The sequence below is a fragment of the Telopea speciosissima genome, chromosome 8, assembly GCF_018873765.1.
Source record: "Telopea speciosissima isolate NSW1024214 ecotype Mountain lineage chromosome 8, Tspe_v1, whole genome shotgun sequence".
NCBI classification, from domain to species: Eukaryota; Viridiplantae; Streptophyta; class Magnoliopsida; order Proteales; family Proteaceae; genus Telopea; species Telopea speciosissima.
In genome coordinates this window covers 2,066,293-2,084,305 of record NC_057923.1, presented here as the reverse complement: position 1 = coordinate 2,084,305, position 18,013 = coordinate 2,066,293, and the positions used below count along the sequence as shown (strand labels likewise).

Below are 18,013 nucleotides of genomic sequence, written 5' to 3'. Positions count from 1 at the left end.
TAGGTCAACATTATCTTCATTTGTAGATTTTCCATATAGCAGGACAAGAATTTAATTGGAGCATGTACCATGGTTTCTCTACAATATGCACAGTTTAATAAGTAGTGCAGAATATATGTATTGGGACTGTCTGAATTGCACCTCTACAGGTGTATTTAGTACGTGTAAACTTCTTTTGATTGCCCTTTGTCTTATTCCAAATGCTATTTGATCAATGAACAAAGTCGAGGAAAATTTATACAAAACGATAAAGAAACAGATCACATGCTTTGAGAGAGATGATGCTGTTAAGTGTATATTCCAAAATGAGAAAAGTTGACAGAATATCCAAGCACTTGGAAACAGAAAAATACCATTAAAAAGTTTTAAACTAAAAGGATGCTAAATGGAGAAGCTGAAATGCACACCAGAATAAGATAAAATAAGGCTGATAATAAAAGAGAATATAGATCAACATTATCTTCATTTGTAGGTTTTCCATATAGCAGGACAAGCATTTAATTGGAGCATGTACCATGGTTTCTCTACAATATGCACAGTAGAAGTAGTGTAGAATATATATATATATATATATATTGGGACTGTCTGAATTGCACCTCTTAAGAGTATTTAGAATGTGTAAACTTCTTTTGATTGCCCTTTGTCTTATTCCGAAAAGTTCTTTAAGTTTGGGGGGGGGGGGGTTTCACAGTAATTTGTAAGTGGATTCTATTATGTCATTTTTCAACAGTTGTCATTATCTTGCATGCATTTCAAGTACATATGTGAAATGGCAGATTTTACCTTCACTAAAAGAAGTGTGATACTAAAAGGGAAAAAAAATAAGCTTACAAATTATTTGACCTTAAGGGGTGTCAATAAGAAATAAATATATAATATAAGATAATATAATATAAACTTTCTGGTCAGAGACAAATTCACCAGCGGCAGTTCAAGCTTTTTTTCCCTGGTGAAGCACTACGGGTAGTGCTAGTTGCGGGTATCGATCTCAATCCGTGGGATCTGCTGATTCAGGGTCAACCAGCATGGTTCCGGCTTATCAACAAGCCATTGACTTGGAAAGGATACTGGGCGAAGTCAATGGGCTTTCTAACCGCCTTTCTTTTTGCACCGATCGATGCCCTCCCCCCTTTACTAGTAAGTGGCCAACCCCGGAATCCACACCGTGCCCAGTACACAGTATATATAGAGATATATATATATATATAGGTAGGTAGATAGATAGATAGATAGAAAAGAAAGAGAAGGAAACTAAAAACATATTTTCTTCTCCGAAATAACTGTCTTCAATTATTGGAGATATACATGTATCTCACTGAACAACAATCAACAAGCATGGGTTACAAATCAATCACCTAGTACAACCGCTTTCGACAGTCCACAGCACCACAATAACATGGCATCTTTTTTATGTTACCATCTGGACCTATGACACTGTCAATGGCGCAGCCATAATCATAAGTCAGCTCCTGTTATATGAATGCAGATTGTTACTCCAAAATCTGTCAACGTAATTCAGCATGAATGTGAAAGACAATTTAAAAACATAGATGAAATATCAATTTAGGAATTGATTGAAGTTGCAAAGGAGTGATGCCAGGGCAGAAAGCTCTCAAATTCAAATCCACAGGGAGAATCACAGTTATTGATATAAATATCCACCAATTATCTCTCAAAAATATTCACGTCTCTATTCAAGGAGTCTGGATTGAACAATTTGGAGATGAATTGAGACGACAGAAACCAAAATACCAATAGGAACTCCAGCTCCTTGGGTATTCTAGGCTTGGTTGGTATTGATGGGGGCATTTAGGGACAATAGACCAAATATTGCCCTATATAATCAGGGCAAAAAAAAATATGCGAAAACTATCCATGCTTGTGTAGCTCTGCTTTCTTCTTCAGTAGAATAAGTTATTTATCCCCCCCCCACCCCCCCCAAAAAAAAGAGCCTATCCAAAATGGCCTATTATAAGCCATACTAAGTTGTAATATTTTACTTTTGTTATTTTTCTCTTTTACCTCCTTAGGGAGGCTTGTGTAATCACATGAAAAAAAGAGGTACTAGGAGTGGATTTTCCACTACCCACGATTCTCTCCACTCTTCTCTCTTCCCAGCTTTCATTCCTTGTTCCTTTGATTAAATCAACCCACCTCTGATTTCGAACTATAACATGGGACCCTTTCCATCATATAAAGCCCATAAAGAGAATTTTGTAGAGTTTTAGATACTCATGCCCCATGCCCCTCCACCTTGGCTGACTCTACCCCTGTTTATGGAGATATTGAGGCTTCCACAAAATATAAGTTTTATTACTTGCAACTTGCACAAAAGATCATTCATGGAGTGTTCTATCCAGGAAAAATTCAGCAAATGCAAATGATTACCAACTCAATGGAGCCATGATTGTCTAAAATTGTCAGTACACTTACCGATCATAAAGGTTTTAGCGAAACCAACACTGTTGTAAGGAATCAAGAGACAAACAAGGAGCCAGTGTAATACCTGTAGAGGAGGTATGTTATCAGCAGCAAATAGCATCACTCGAGCAAGTTTGATATCATGGTGGGAGCTCAAAACACACTGCACAAAAAGATTAGGCTCACAACTGTGATTGATGAATCTGGCAATATTACCAACAGAGCCTGCATCTATACAAAACTCAGGCACAGTTTCTGATTTCTTGTCATCAATTTTGTCCAGGTGATATGTTGGAATATTTACATCTCCCAATCGCCTCTACATACAAAATGGAGAAGTTCCATTAGAAAGGAAGGAATTGGCAAGAATTTTATGTAGTATAGACTGTATAGTAGCACTAGGTTATGCTTATGCAATGCCAGGTGCAAACCTAGGTAAAACAAGATCTAAGCTACAAAACACAAACAAAAAATAACCCCAAGAGAACAGACCCCGACAAAACACTGTTTTTAAGGGTTTGAGGCACACTCAAGGCACAAAGGCCTCTTGGTGGCTGAGCCTAGGGTGCAAGACTGGGCACACACCTGAGGGATACAAGGTGCACTATTTTTCAAATATATGTAATATGTTACAATTTATTTGAACACACTGTACCATGTACATGTCAAACAATTCACTAAATTTACTGGAAAATGGTACAAAATTAGAGCCTACGTACTAATAGAGTTGCTAAAGGCTTAAAAAACTAAATATGATGCATTCTTTACTTGATTTGGCCATGACAATCCAACAACAACAACATCTCAGCCTTATCCCAACTAAATGGAGTCGGCAACATGGATCCTTGCCCTCCAATCAGCTCTATTCGAGTTAATACTTGATACAAGGCCTAAACTATGCATATCTTTCTTCATCACTTCTCCTAGGGTTTTTAGGTCTGCCCCTGGCTCTTTTAATTCCTTCACTCTGAATCAAATTACTCTTCCATACTAGAGCATCCAAAGGCCTCTGGATAAATGATGCTGCCAGCTAGGGGGGTTGGAGGGGTATCTTCAGAAGGGGTTTGAAGGGGAGCAAGGTAAAGGGGGTATGGGGAGGAGGTATGGTTATTGGTGGGCGGCCGGAGCCCAAGAGGCAGTGGTGGGGTCACGGGTAGGGAGAGGTTTTAGAGGTAAGGGCAAAGGTGCGAGGACTACAATGGTTAGGTGAATGACCCAAACCTTGCAGGAGCAGCAAAGGGGAGGGACCCAATCGATCGTAGCAGACAGGATGGATGAAGGAGAAGCCTTCATAGTCTGAGGCCTTGATTGAGGCCGGAGGAGGGTCAGTTTCAGCAATTTCCACACATATTCTGGCAAAAGGCAACCGATCCTTTTTTTTTTTTGGTGCGCACATCGGAGTATAGTGGTTTTCCAACAACAGAACAGAGATTTATGAAGCTGCAAATAATGATCCCATTGTCGTAGGAGAATGGGCTTTCTACCAACGTGCCATGGACCTCCTTCTAAGACACGAGCCTTATCTTCTTCAGAGGAGAAACTGAAGACAAAGAATCCATATTTTACCAGAGGAAGAAAAAAGGGGGGGGGGGGGGAAGAAGACCCAGATGCTTTCAATTGCTTTGTAAGAGAAAGCCTAACAATGAGGAAAGACATTGGACCATTTTAGTGCTACTGAGTTTAGGAGACCGGAGGGGTAAAGAGCCACCTTAGAGTCACCATCAAGAGAGGAGGGGACAAAGTAAAGGGGTAACCCCACGCCCGACGGGGAGGAAGACTGGATGAAAAGGGAACTCCAAGCCACAGTGGCAGGAGGAAGAGGGTTAACAGAGGGGAAGGGAGGGAGAGGGGCTGAGGAGAGACAGCCCCACAGAGGGGCTTCCAGCCAGGTGGCCAGAAGCAAAAAAGGGGGGAGGGGACACTCACCGGAAGGTTTGAGACATTGGTGTCTATTACCAATGAACATTAACACACAAAGACAATTGAGTTTTTTTTTTTGAATATTAACATACAAGACAATCTGTGACTCTATTGTTTAGTGTCAAATCAGTCCTTGGACTGAGACAAAACCCTGTGGATTAATTTTAGTGTCGATCCTCCATACTATTGACCTAAATCTTAGGCTTATTATTAGGCCTGTAAACGGATCGGATTTGGCTCGGATACGGATCGGATGTGATCGGATTCGGATATTTCTTGGTCGAATTCGGATACCTCTAAACGGATTCGGATGGATTCGGATGCGGATCGAATTCAGATTTTCGACCATCCGTTTACACCTCTGCCTTGTGTAACCCGAACCTTCCTCCCCCTAGTGGATACAATTCACTCTCAATGCATAGTTTTAGATCATGATTCTCTTTTCCTCATATTCTAGAACCTGTTGAATCTTCAAAAATCCTCAAGATCATTATTTACTTAATTTTTTATAATTAAGTATTCGGATTTGGATTTTTACCGGAGTATTCGGATTTTTTTCCGGATATCTCTAAACGAATTCAGATGCTCCGAAACGGATACGGATGCGGATCGAATTCGGATTTTCGGTTATCCATTTACAGCCCTACTTATTATTACCTCGTTGCTACTGTTAAATAAGGGTTACACTTGCTGTATCGAAGTGGCCACTGGTCCTGTTATTGGGTTGGGTATTTACTTACTGTTTTAGGGACCTAGCCCACCAACTTGGTATCAGAGATTCAGAGCTATGGCAGAGGGCAGTGCAATGAGCCCAAATTCGACTCATGATCCATTCACTCAGATATTGGAGATGATGTAACAGATGTTGGCAGAACAAAAGCAACTTTCAGAAAGAATGACACCATGTAGCAATGGATGAGTACCCCTATCCTTACACAAGGTAGCTTTGAAGATCTAGGGTAGTAGGGGGCAGCCCACTCATTCTACAACCAATAACACTCAGAGAATTACGAGTAGAGGGCCACAAAGAGTTTACACACCTCAAGCTACCTTTGAGGCATATATGAGGTCAAACTTTGAAGGTAGTTAATGCTTTAGGGTTATCCCTTTCACTTTATTCTTTTGTGTATCTACATATATATAAGAGCATCCCCCAGTGCATGAGGCTCCCGTTACTGCAGTGTCTGGGAGGGGCAAATGTGCGCAACCTTAGCCCCTGTGATACGTGTGCAGATATTGTTGAGAGAAATAGAAGAAAAAAGAGAAAATAAAGGATAGAGAGAGAAGATAGGAGAGAAAATAGGATAGAGTTTTGGGGCTTTATAGACGAAGCCGCCACATGTCTGGCTTGTTGGGAGGTAACCGATCCTCTTATCTCAATAGAGACTTTTTAGGTAAATATTCTGATCTCCTTTTCTTTCATTCATTCATACTATTTAATATGACAGCCAAGGGCGACGGTTACAACTCCTTAGGATAACTACTACCACTCCCTGCAACCCCTATCCACGCATAACAACTAAAACACCTCCTATAATAACTAAATACTAGGACTAATTATAACTCCTTAACCACCTAAAACACTCTACATAATACTCATTGGAGAAAAAATAGGAAAACCTACATGTAACATTCCTTTTCCTTTCAAAGAACCTTGTCCTCAAGGTTCAATTTGTGAAAGTTGAATGACAGTTGCCAACCCACTTCCCTGTCTTTATAACAGTCGACAAAAGCAACCTCCTCTTCAAAATTCATTTTCAGCTTTTGAAGTCGTTGATTGCAAACAACTCGTGGTTGACCAAATTGCTTGGGACGCTTCTCAAGTGGATGGTTCACAAACTTCTGAATTTTTTTTGCCCGGGTTGGTGCATCAATCTTTTTTCGTTCTGTCCTGAAGCCGTCTCACGCAATAGCTTGCTTTTGTTGTAGTCCAATTCATTCAAGCCACTACGGATTTGGTGTTTGGTTTCTTTCTTCAACTCGGCCAAGCCTTCCTGAACGCATTGAAAATCTACCATCATTTTTTTTGACATTGCAATGATGCTACGAATGCCTAATCGTTAATCTTCACGAATGGCCTTGGTGAACTCTGGTGGAACACCCATGGTTGCAGGATTGTTGACTTTGATGCCAAATGATACGTGCGCAGCTATTGTTGAGAGAAAAGGACAGAGAGAGAAAATAGGAGAGAAAATAGTATAGAGTTTTGGGGCTCTACGGATGAAGCCGTCGGACGTCTGGCTTGTTCGGAGGTAGCCGATCCTCTAATCTCAATAGAGAATTTTTAGGTAAATATACTGATCTCCTTTTCATTCATTCATTCGTACTATTTAATATGGCTGCCAAGTGTGACGGTTATAACTCCTTAGGATAACAACTACCACTCCCCACAACCCCTATCCATGCACGACAACTAAAACACCTCCTATAATAACTAAATACTAGGACTAATTATAATTCCTTAACCACCTAAAGCACTCTACATAATACTAATTGGAGAAAAAATAGGAAAAGCTACATGTAACACCTGGCTTCGCAGGAGAAGTTGTTTCTAAGTTTTGAACCCGCAACCAACAGGTTACAATAGCGTAACTTAACCGTTGCGCCAAGGCTCACTCTCTCTCTCTCTCTCTCTCTCTCTCTCTCTCTCTCTCTCTCTGTCTCTCTCTCTCTCTCTCTCTATATATATATATATATATATATATATAATTTTATTGTTGCGTCAAGTAAGGCCTAGAAGTTATTTTTTTTGCCCTGATTGTTGTTGTACTGCCTATTTTTGACATTTTGAACCCAATCCATGCATTATTTTCATATGGAGAACACTCAATATAATATTTGTGGTTTTGACCCAAGTTTAAAAAAGGGCATACCCAATGTACGAGGCTCCCGCCACTATGGGGTCTGGGGAGGGTCATAATGTACAGAGCCTTACCCCTGCTTTCGCAGGGAGGATGTTTCTAGACTCTAATCCGTGACCACTTGGTCAAAATGGAGCAATCTTTATCGTTGCACCAAGGCATGAAGTTTTGAGCCAAGTTTGATCGTGTATATTGTTCATGGACATAGTATTGAATAACGTTTGACCGGAACATAACTCCTTCAATATAAATCACACTTAAGCAATCTTGGATTGGTTAGAAAGCTTTCAAACAAAACCATTATGCAATTAAATGTGATTTATATTGAAGGAGTTATGTTCCGATCAAAACTTAATTTGGTGTGTGCAAATGCTGTTTAAAATCGCTATGAATGGAAATAAATTTGGGCATCAAAAGAATGAATATTTTACCACTATTTTGGTTTTTAGCAATGTTATATCATATTAAGATTTATGGAACTTTTAGATTTGAGAAAGACCCCAACATATAAAAATTGAAAATTGCACCTACTGAAGAAAATCCTTTTTTTGTTCTTGAACTAGGGGGTTGACTTTTATCCTTTTAGAATTTTATTTTTTAACTATTTTCATTGGCTTCATGAAATAAAAACATTTACTTAACTGATATTTGGCATAAATAAGTGTTTATCCTTGTTTCAAGCCAGGTTTTTTCAAGTTTCTATCTTGTAATCGGTTTTTATTTTGAGATGTTATCTTAGATTAGGTTTATTACTATTTGTAGAAAGAGTTTTCCCTCCATGCAAGGGGAATATTGTTTATGGTTTTAATAAAAGAGGGGCAGCGACAAGAGCTACGATTTGGAGTTTTGAGAAAACTTGGCTTGTGCCTTGTGTACTGTGAGATACAGATGGTATGAGACCAAGGACAGTGAGAAACTGACCAGGGCCATAGGTGAGAGGCCTTGGTCATATCACCCTCTTCTTCTCTTCCCTTCTCTCTTAGTTTCTATTTTCATTAAACAAGCAACCAGTGACCTATTGAGAGGTACCGAGACCCCTTTGCCACTGCTACTGTTGTTGTGTGATCCTGCAACGTTGTTCCATTGATTCCAACCGAAGCTAGTCTTAGAAGACTGACCAATCAACCCTGCAGCAATCTGATTTTGGGACTTCTGTGGCAGTAGTCTTCAAGGCCTACAACTCCAGAAGAGAGCAGGAAGTCACCGCATCTCTTGTAAGCTGGACAGATTTTTGGTTAATGAAGCTTGGCTTTCTTCTTTCCCTTTCTCTCTGGCTACCTTTGAGAACCCTGACATCTCTGATCACTCTCCTATAAATCTTACCATTCAGCCTTACACTTCTTTCGGCCCAAAACCCTTCAAGTATTTTGATATGTGGTCCTCTTATCCTTCCTTCTTGCCCACTGTTACTGAGGCCTGGGCAAAACCTGTCTAGCCTTCTCTTCCCCTCTTGTGGCCTTTGCTAGAAAGCTTCGCAATGTAAAGGAGTCCCTTAAGAGCTGGAACAAGGCTACCTTTGGTGATATTTCCATTCAAGTTGCTGATTGCAAGGAGAGGCTCCTATCAGTTCAGGTGCAGCTGCAAACTGATATGCTGAATATTTCTCTTGCTGAATCTGAAAAAGATCTCACTGTGGAGCTCAATACTTTGCTCTCTAGGGAAGAGAGCTTCTTAAAGCAGAAATCAAGAATCAAATGGCTTGATTTAGGCGACTCAAACACTGCTTATTTCCCTCTGTCTGTCAAGGCAAATGTCAATGTTAACTCCATCATCCAGCTCACTTCCCCTGATGGCTCTATAGCTACCACTGTCAAGGATATAAAGGAGCTGGCTGTTAAGCACTTCAGTGACATTTTCAATGCTCTTCTTCCAGATCATGTTCCTCTGCAAAGTCATCTGCTAAACAAGTTTATTCCTGCCAGCCACTTGGAAGTTTTGAGTTCTATCCCCAAAGAAGAGGAGATTTTAGATGCAATTCACTCCCTCAAGGTCTCGGGGGCTCCAGGGCCGGATGGTTTCAGCATGGTCTTCTTTCTTGCTGCCTGGGACATCATAAAGGAAGACCTCATAGCAGCCATTGTCAGCTTCTTCTTTAACCCTAGTCAGATTAAAGGGGTCAATCACACTTTCCTTTGTCTTATCCCGAAGAAGGAGGGTTCCTCCTCGATGAATGACTATAGGCCCATTGCTCTCTGCAATATCATCTACAAGTTTATAAAGATCTTAGCCAGAAGACTCAGGAGTGTTGTTGATCTACTGGTCATTAATAACCAATCAGCTTTCATCCTAGGCAGGAACATCTCTGACAACATCCTTCTTTGTAATGACTTAGTGAGAGGGTTTGACAGGAAAAATCATTCACCTTCTATTCTCTTGAAGATTGACATTCACAAGGCTTTTGACTCTCTCAGATGGGATTTCATTTCTCAAGTTATGCTCAAGATGGGGTTCCCTATGCCTTTTGTCAACTGGATTAGTCACTGCATTTCCTCTCCCAAGTTCTCTGTTCTCCTCAATGGCAGCCCGGTAGGTTACTTTGGTGCTATTGTAGGCATTCGGCAGGGGTGCCCTTTATCTCCATACTTGTTCACCTTGGCTCTGGAAGTCCTCTCTAGACATTTGTAGTCCTATACTGATCAGCAGCTCATTACTCCTATGCCCAAGTGCAAAGCTTTAAAGCTTACCCACCTTGCTTTTGCAGATGACTTGATGATTTTCTCCAAAGCCTCCATAGCCTCGCTCGAGTGTATATTGCTTTGTCTTCGTCAATTCCATGCCACTTCAGGGCTCCGCATCAATCCTAACAAATCCCTCATCTTCTTTGCTGGTATTCCAGAATTGGACAAAAGGGAGTTTCTAGACAGCTCGGGATTCCTTGAAGGCCATCTGCCAGTCAAGTATCTGGGTGTTCCTTTGATCCCAGCCAGGCTCTCTGCTCATCACTGCACTCCTATGTTGGATCTCATAAGGAAAAGGCTTCAGTTATGGAAAGCCAAGCTCCTTTCCTATGTTGGTAGACTGGTCCTCATCAAATCTGTCCTAGAAGCTTCCTACATCTACTGGTCCGGCATCTATGGGCTGCCGCAAGCAACCATCAAGTCCCTGGAATCCTTATTAGCTGCTTACCTCTGGAAAGGCTCTGACACGCCTAGGTTTCTCCACCCTCTCAAATGGGCTTCAGTCTGCCTCCTAAAAAGGGAGGGTGGTCTGGGTATTAGAAGGATCAAAGAAGCCAACCGGGCTGGTATTATCAAGCTCATTTGGAAGATAGCCTCTAAGAAAAAGAGCATTTGGGTTGACTGGGTTTACTCGAGACTTCTCTGGCAAGACTCTATTTGGACTGTTACTGTCTCCTCTGAGACTTCTTGGGTTTGGCGCAAGATCCTGGAAGCTCGTCATCTTGTTCAAAGTCACATCCACAATCACATAGGTGATGGGCTCTCCACCTCTCTTTGGCTGGACAACTGGCACCCTAAGGGAATATTACTCCACCTTGTCACCCCTAGGGTTATCTATGCTTCGGGTCTTCATAGGAAGGCTCGGGTGGCTGATATTCTCCATCTTGATGATTGGGCTCCCCCCCCAACCTCTTCTCTGCAGTTAGCTCTTATCTGGAGTGAGCTTCAGTCTATCAGCAGAAGGTTGCCATCTAGGGGAGATAGTGTCTCTTGGAATGCAAATAGCTCTCCTACATTCTCCTCTAAAGGAGCTTGGAACCTTATCCGACAGAAAGGTCCGATGGCTATTTGGAGGAAGCTTCTGTGGTTCAAGCATCACATCCCTAGGCACTGCTTCACTGCTTGGAGGGTCTTCACTGAATGTCTTCTTACGCAAGCCTTCCTTCGCAGGCGGCACATCCAGGTGTCCAGTTCTTGCGGCCTTTGTTGGAGCAACTCAGAAGACTTGGCTCATCTGTTCTTTGATTGTCCTGTCTCCAAGGCCATATGGAAAGGCATCCTCTCCAAATGCTGGCCTGCCCAAAGAAGGATTCTCAGTTTCTCTAGAGAATGGATTTGGGTTGACATGACCAATGGAGGAACTTCTTTGTGTGATTCTGTGGGAAAGATGGCTTTCAGTGCTGCTCTTAGTCACATTTGGATGGAGAGGAATATTAGAAAATGGACCTCCAAATCGCATACCTTTCAGTAGATTTAGGATTCCATTTCCTTTGAAATCTCCTCAAAGCTGCTGTCTGCCCCTCCCTCTTTTTGTAAGGACACCCCAAGGAACAGGCTTATTGTTGTCTCCTGGGGTCTCTCTAATGTTTCTCTCTCTTCTAGCTCCTGTTAGCTAATGCTCTCCTAGCCGTGGGCTCTTGTATTTCCCCTTTGGGGGCCCTTTTCTTTTTCTTCAGTAATTATATTCTTTATTCACCCAAAAAAAAAAAACTTCAGACCATATTTCGGTATTAAATTACCCTTCCTGTACCCTCAATTCTATGTTGGTTTCTTCTTAGGCTTATACTACCCTGTTGCTACTGTTAATTGTTAAATAAGGGTTACACTTGCTGTATCACAGTGCCCATCGGTCCTGTTATTGGGTGGGTATTTACTTACTGTTTTAGTGAACCTAGCCCCACCAGAAACCCAGAAGGCAAATGCTTCTTCCCACAAACCATGTAGGAATGGGGTTCCAAGGTGGCCCACCTAGTTGTGCCATGTGTAAAGATAATATGGCCATTCTGACCATTGGATAGATACGCACGGTTTGGATAGGCCACATCTCCCATGCATCTTGGTATTACCAAGCACCATCTCTGTAGTCCATACACTGGTGTGCACTCTCTTGGTAGTCCTGGACTATCAAAGCTATCATGCCACGAGGACAACTCTGTTTTGACTGAAATTGAAATGTGAACAGGAGACCTTGTGGTCTTCTTGAGTCCCTGACCAAAAATTTTGGCCCCCCATCTGAGTTGCCACATGGCAGATAATTGGTCTGTACAGAATCCACCTCCTTGGTGAGCTATCCAGGAAACCACAGTTCGACAGAGAAAGTGCCAAGAAAAACAAACCTGACATGGATAAGAAAGATATAATAAAATACCAAAAGGCCTAGAGCAACCAAAGTAGAAAAAGATTTGTGGTCTGGTACTGATACTGAAACAGATCTGAGAAAACACAGGATAAACTAATTCTGTAAACGCATAATCATATGACAGGTGAAACCCATCATAATTAAACCTAAAAGAAATTCTTGGCTTGAAGTAAAGCTACCTCCCGTCCATCAAGCCCCTTCATCGTTTGCAAGCAATCAATCTCAAAAATGAAATTGTTCTCAGAGACGTTATCTAAATCATCGGTTCTCTTAAGTGTTCCTGTGTATTGACATACTGGTGCCCCCGAAGGAATAGAATCCCAAGACCTAACAGCCCATCCTTTTTTTGGAGTGCGGAAGACCTGTTAAGAGAGACAAAAGCAACATAAAACTACATCACATCATATATACCTGTCAGCTTATAAGAAATATCAGACAAGAACCTTCTAGCAGAAATTGCAAATTTGTAATGGTTAAACAGACCTCAAGTCGATACTTAAGCTCCCGCTGAGTTGTTCTGTTCACACAACCAGATCCACAGCCACAGTTTGGCCCACACTCGAACACAACAGCTTTGGCTTCAATTAATCTGAAACGAAATAAAAAAAAATGTACTTATAATACATAAAAACAAAAATCCATAGTTATAACTTATACAAAAACCACATGAAAAACTTGGAGGACAAATGAAAATCAAAGAGATGGAAGACAAGCTGGTGAGGGGTAGGTAGGATGAACCCTAGGTTCAGAATTACACACCCCTGTAACAACATCACAAGTAAAACCCCAAAACAGAATTTAAGTCAACAGTAGGTTTAAAGTCAACCTTATCCGATGGAACTCAGATTCTGGTCAATGATCATAAACTGTTGGAATAAGCAAACCCCAGAATACATCAATGTTCGAATGGTCAGATTTGAGTCAACAGTCAGAACAATAAAAATCTGAAACCCGTAATCCAAATTTGAGAGATTTATTACAGCAGCAGATCAACAGGTTTGATCTGGATAAAATCCAGGTCATAGGTAGATCCAACAGAGGAGAACAACATAGTCTAATCTCAATATCTCAGATTAATCCATCGGTTGGATGCTGAGATTGGACAGATTCCTTGTTTAATTAAAACACCTGAAATCAAACTTGAAAATAGCAAGTTTCAATCCCTAGTTTGCAGGATTTTAATGGAGTCATGACTCATGAATATGTATATGAATGGCAATCAGATATTAGCAACAAGGATTAGATTGCAGCAGAATCAAATTAACGCAAAAAAACACTAATTGAAATCGTTGGGCAGGATATGGAGTTACAAAAAACAATTGAGTACTTACTTGAATATTTGATGGAGAGAAGAATGAAGAAGATGAAGAATAAGATATGACTAAGCATCCCACCTAGCTTCGACTGGAGTCCCACCAGCCATTAAAGGTATCCCATCGCATAAGACTGCATCTCACAGGCACAGCAAATCTGAATCTCACAGAATAAAGAAAAGCCTCAAGCAAAAATCTCATCAATCAAATTCGTGTACAAGGCTGGACCCCTTAAAAACTTATATAGAAGACTCAAAAACATTCAAACACAAAAAAAAAAACAGACTAACCCAATCCTTGGCTATTAAGATAACATAAACTGGCACTCCGGCATCCTACTTGGCCTTCTTCTCCGGCAACCTGTCTCCTCTGGTAACTTGACTTTCTCACCCCTGTCGGAAGCATGCCTTCCCCTTCACCCCCTCCAATCCCTGACCCTCCTCCACCAATCCCTGACCCCTCCTCTGATTCAGACATTCCTCCCTCTGTCCCTGCTCCAAGTTGGACTTCCTTCTTCTCTTCGCCTCTCGCCTCCTCCCCTGCGAATGAAGGTCTTTCCCTTCATTTCATTGATCCCTTAGTGGTTGGTTCTTCTAAAATTGCTTGCTGCTCCACTGGTGCTTTGGACAATGAAGTAAAGATCTGGGAATCATGTTTAGTGGGTCACTTCCTCGACTCCAGACCTGCTTTCCACATTGTCAAATCTTCTCTTACTCGGCAATGGAAAGCTCTCGGCAACCTCGACATCTATCTCCTGGACAATGGATTTTTCATTTTCAAATTCTCTAACGACTCTGATAAGATCCGTGTGCTTGAAGGTGGTCCTTGGCATGTCGGCAAGAAGCCTATCTTCCTTCGACAGTGGCATCGACACTTGCAGCTCCGCTGCGTCGACCTCTCCTCCATCCCTCTCTGGGTTTCGCTACCAGGCCTTCCCCTTCACTTCTGGTGTACGGATGGTCTTAGTGCAGTGGGCTCAGTCCTAGGAAAACCGATGTTCTCTGACATGCGCACCATGAGAAAATTGCGCATCGCGTATGCTCGAATCTGCATTGAAGTTCTAGCAGATGACCCCCTTCCATCCTTCATCACCGTGAATGATGAAGATGACCATTCTTTTGAACAGGAAGTCCATTACGAGTGGAAGCCCCCCCACTGCTTGTTCTGCAAGAAGTTTGGACACGATTCAGCTATTTGTGCTCCTCCTAAAGCCTCTCGTCCACCTGAGGTCCATGTGCAAAGATCTGAACCCACCCTCCCCTAGAATTTCCGCCATTCCAGAGGGCGCACTAGTTCGAGAGCTCGCCGTCGGCACCGGAATGCCCCTGCAGCCAGACAAGACAGCATTCTTGGCTCCCACCCTTTATCCATTGGGCAAAACCGATTTGCTGCCTTAACTGACGACTCCCCTACGGAACCTGTCACTTGCTCTGAGCAGATCATCGATTCTGCTGCCCATCGAAGCCGCTCTCGTATGTCTGAGGTTGACACCCAGCCGTCGACTGCTGAAGTTGCTTGCCTTGTCATCTCTGAAGTCGACCCCTTGGTGGCTGTGGAAGAACCTTTGCCGGTTCTGCAGTATGAAGCCTTTCCATCTGCGAGAGACCTAGCCTCTCCTTTTTGTCCCCCTGCTCCTCTTCTTTACTCTCCTCCCCCCGATACTTCCCCTTTTATTGATAACGCAGCTTCTTTCGTTGTGGGCCCCCCCCCTTTTGACTATTCCACCCTCCCTATCTCTTATTAGTCAAATCCCCCTTTTACCCTCACCTAAGACTGGTAAATCCAAAAAGAAAGATAAGAGCCAAAAGGAAAAAAAGAAAACAAAAAAATTTGAAGAAAGCCTCGTCAGATTCCTCTGGACCCCACCCCACCTTGTCGCCCAACAACTCTCTTAACCCAACCGGGTCGAGTTCTCGCCTCTCTGATCCGGTCTCTCTTTGCCCTGTTTCTCCTTCGTCCTTACCCGGTTCTCCTCCTCTCAATACCCCTTCAGCTTCTATAGCCCCTCCAACCTCCGCTGCTCTTCCCACTGCCACCTCATATCATCGGCGGCACCGCAGCCCCTCTGCTTCTCGTAGTGCCAGCATTATGTCCCGACTTCTAGGGACTGAGTTGCAATCCTCTAAGCTCTCCCAATGAATCTTGGCATCGTGTGGAATACTTGGGGTCTTAATTCCCCTTGTAAACATGCTACTGTTCGTGCCCTTCTTCGGCATCATCAAGCAACTTTCTGTTGCTTGCTTGAAACTCATGTCAAAGAACCAAACTCCTCGAGGATCTGCTCCTCCATTGCTCCTGGCTGGTCCTTCTTATCGAATTTTGCCCATCACCCTGATGGTCGTATATGGGTGTTATGGGACCCCTCAAAAATCAAAATTTCAATGCTCTCCTCCTCAGACCAATTTATCCACTTAAACTTCTCAGACTGCCTTAACCAATTTTCCTACTTTTTCACTGTCATGTATGCTTTCAATTGTCCCATTCTGAGGCAAGCTCTTTGGTCTGATCTCTGCAACCTTGCTGGTCCCATTGGCTCTTTACCTTGGGGTATTGATGGTGATTTTAATGTCATCAGATATGGGTTTGAAAAATAGGGAGGACACCTTTTGGACCCTCAACCTATTTCTGATTTCAATGATTGCATTGAGGATTTGGGCCTTGATGATCTCAAGTGGACAGGTCTCCCCTTTACCTGGAGCAACAAAAGGGCTGGTACTTCCAGAATTGACTGTAAACTGGATCGGATCTTGGTGAATGAAACTTGGCTGTCCTCTTTCCCTTCTTCCTTTGCCAATTTTGACACTCCAGGGATATCTGATTACAGCCCCATCCTCTTGTCCATGCAACCTTATAACTCCTTTGGTCCAAAGCCCTTTAAATATTTTGACATGTGGTCCTCTCACCCCACCTTCCTAACCACTGTGAAGGATGCGTGGGATGTGCCTGTCCAAGCTTTCTCCTCCCCTCTCCTAGCATTGGCAAGGAAGCTTAGGAATGTGAAATCTGCCCTCAAAATTTGGAATACCAGTATCTTCGGAAATGTCTCTCAAAACGTGCAGAAATGTAAAGACAAGCTTGCTAACATCCAGCTTCAAATTCAAAGGGACAACCTCAATAGCCAATTAGCTGCTGATGAAAAAACTGCTGGTCTTGAACTAGCCATGCTCCTCAATCAAGAAGAAAATTTCCTGAAACAGAAGTCCAGGATCAAGTGGCTGGATTTAGGGGATTCTAACACAGCCTACTTCCATCGCTCCTTGAAGTCCAGAATCAACTACAACTCCATTCTTCAGTTGGATGCTCCAGATGGTTCTCCAATAACAAATGTGAAAGACATCAAAGACATGGCAGTAAATTACTTCATGAATCTCTTCTCGGGTCATTCAGATGAGGCTGATCTATTCCCTGATAATGTGATCAACAAGTTCATTCCCGATGATCTCATTCAGTCTTTCAATGCGATTCCCAATGAAGATGAAATTATTGCCGCTGTCCATTCCACTAAACTGAATCGGGCTCCTGGACCTGATGGTTTTAGCATGGGCTTCTTTTTAGCAACTTGGGACATCATAAAGGAGGGTCTCATCAAAGCCATTAGAAGCTTCTTTTTCAACCCCAACCAGATCTCTGAGGTGAATCATACTTTTCTGTGCCTCATTCCTAAGAAGGAGGGTGCTTCTGTGATGACAGACTTCAGGCCCATCTCCCTTTGCAATCTCATATACAAGTTCATAGCTAAAATCCTTGCTTTGAGGCTCAAGAAGGTGGTGGATCTGCTTGTCGGTCGAATCGATCTGCCTTCATTCTGGTAGAAGCATCTCGGATAATATCCTCCTTTGCAATGAGATTGTCCGAGGTTTTGAAAGAAAAAATCATTCTCCTTTTCTTATGAAGATCGATATCCATAAAGCTTTTGACTCTCTGAGATGGGATTTTATTGCAAATGTCTTGATCAAGATGAGGTTCCCTATGGTTTTCATCCATTGGATTCACTGCTGCATTTCTACCCCCAGGTTCTCTGTGCTTGTTAATGGCAGCCCAGCTGGCTACTTTGCCTCTACTGTTGGTGTGCGCCAAGGATGCCCCTTATCCCCATACCTCTTCACCTTAGCTTTAGAATTTCTATCCAGGGAAATCCAATTATGCACGGACCAGCATCTCATCTCCACTATACCCAAATGCAAAGCCCTCAAGCTCTCTCACCTGGCTTTCGCTGATGATCTCATGATCTTCTCCAAGGCCTCCATAGCCTCCTTTGAGTCCATCATGAACTGTTGCAAGCACTTTCAAGACTTATCCGGGCTTCATATCAACCCCACCAAGTCTCTTCTCTTCCTTGCTGGAGTTCCTGATGAGGTAAAAGAAGGTCTGAAGAATATTTGTGGTTTCAGTATTGGTCGGTTTCCTGTGAAATATCTGGGCCTGCCTTTGATCCCGACAAGACTTTCGGCGCATCACTGC

The 18,013-nt window shown here is 42.5% G+C and overlaps 1 protein-coding gene across 1 annotated transcript in view; it reads right to left on the bottom strand.

Moving 5' to 3' along the window:
• Positions 1-1,239: 1,239 nt before the first annotated feature.
• The window catches only part of LOC122638386 (histone-lysine N-methyltransferase, H3 lysine-9 specific SUVH4-like), a 108,866-nt gene continuing 92,092 nt past the window's right edge, over positions 1,240-18,013 (bottom strand). Inside the window, exons 13-17 of the mRNA XM_043831322.1 lie at positions 12,723-12,828; positions 12,419-12,601; positions 2,507-2,740; positions 1,345-1,469; positions 1,240-1,280 (exon numbers count right to left, since the gene is read on the bottom strand). Coding sequence (XP_043687257.1) covers positions 1,356-1,469; positions 2,507-2,740; positions 12,419-12,601; positions 12,723-12,828 — 637 coding nt within the window. The 3' untranslated portion in view covers positions 1,240-1,280; positions 1,345-1,355. The remainder of the gene's footprint in view (positions 1,281-1,344; positions 1,470-2,506; positions 2,741-12,418; positions 12,602-12,722; positions 12,829-18,013) is intronic.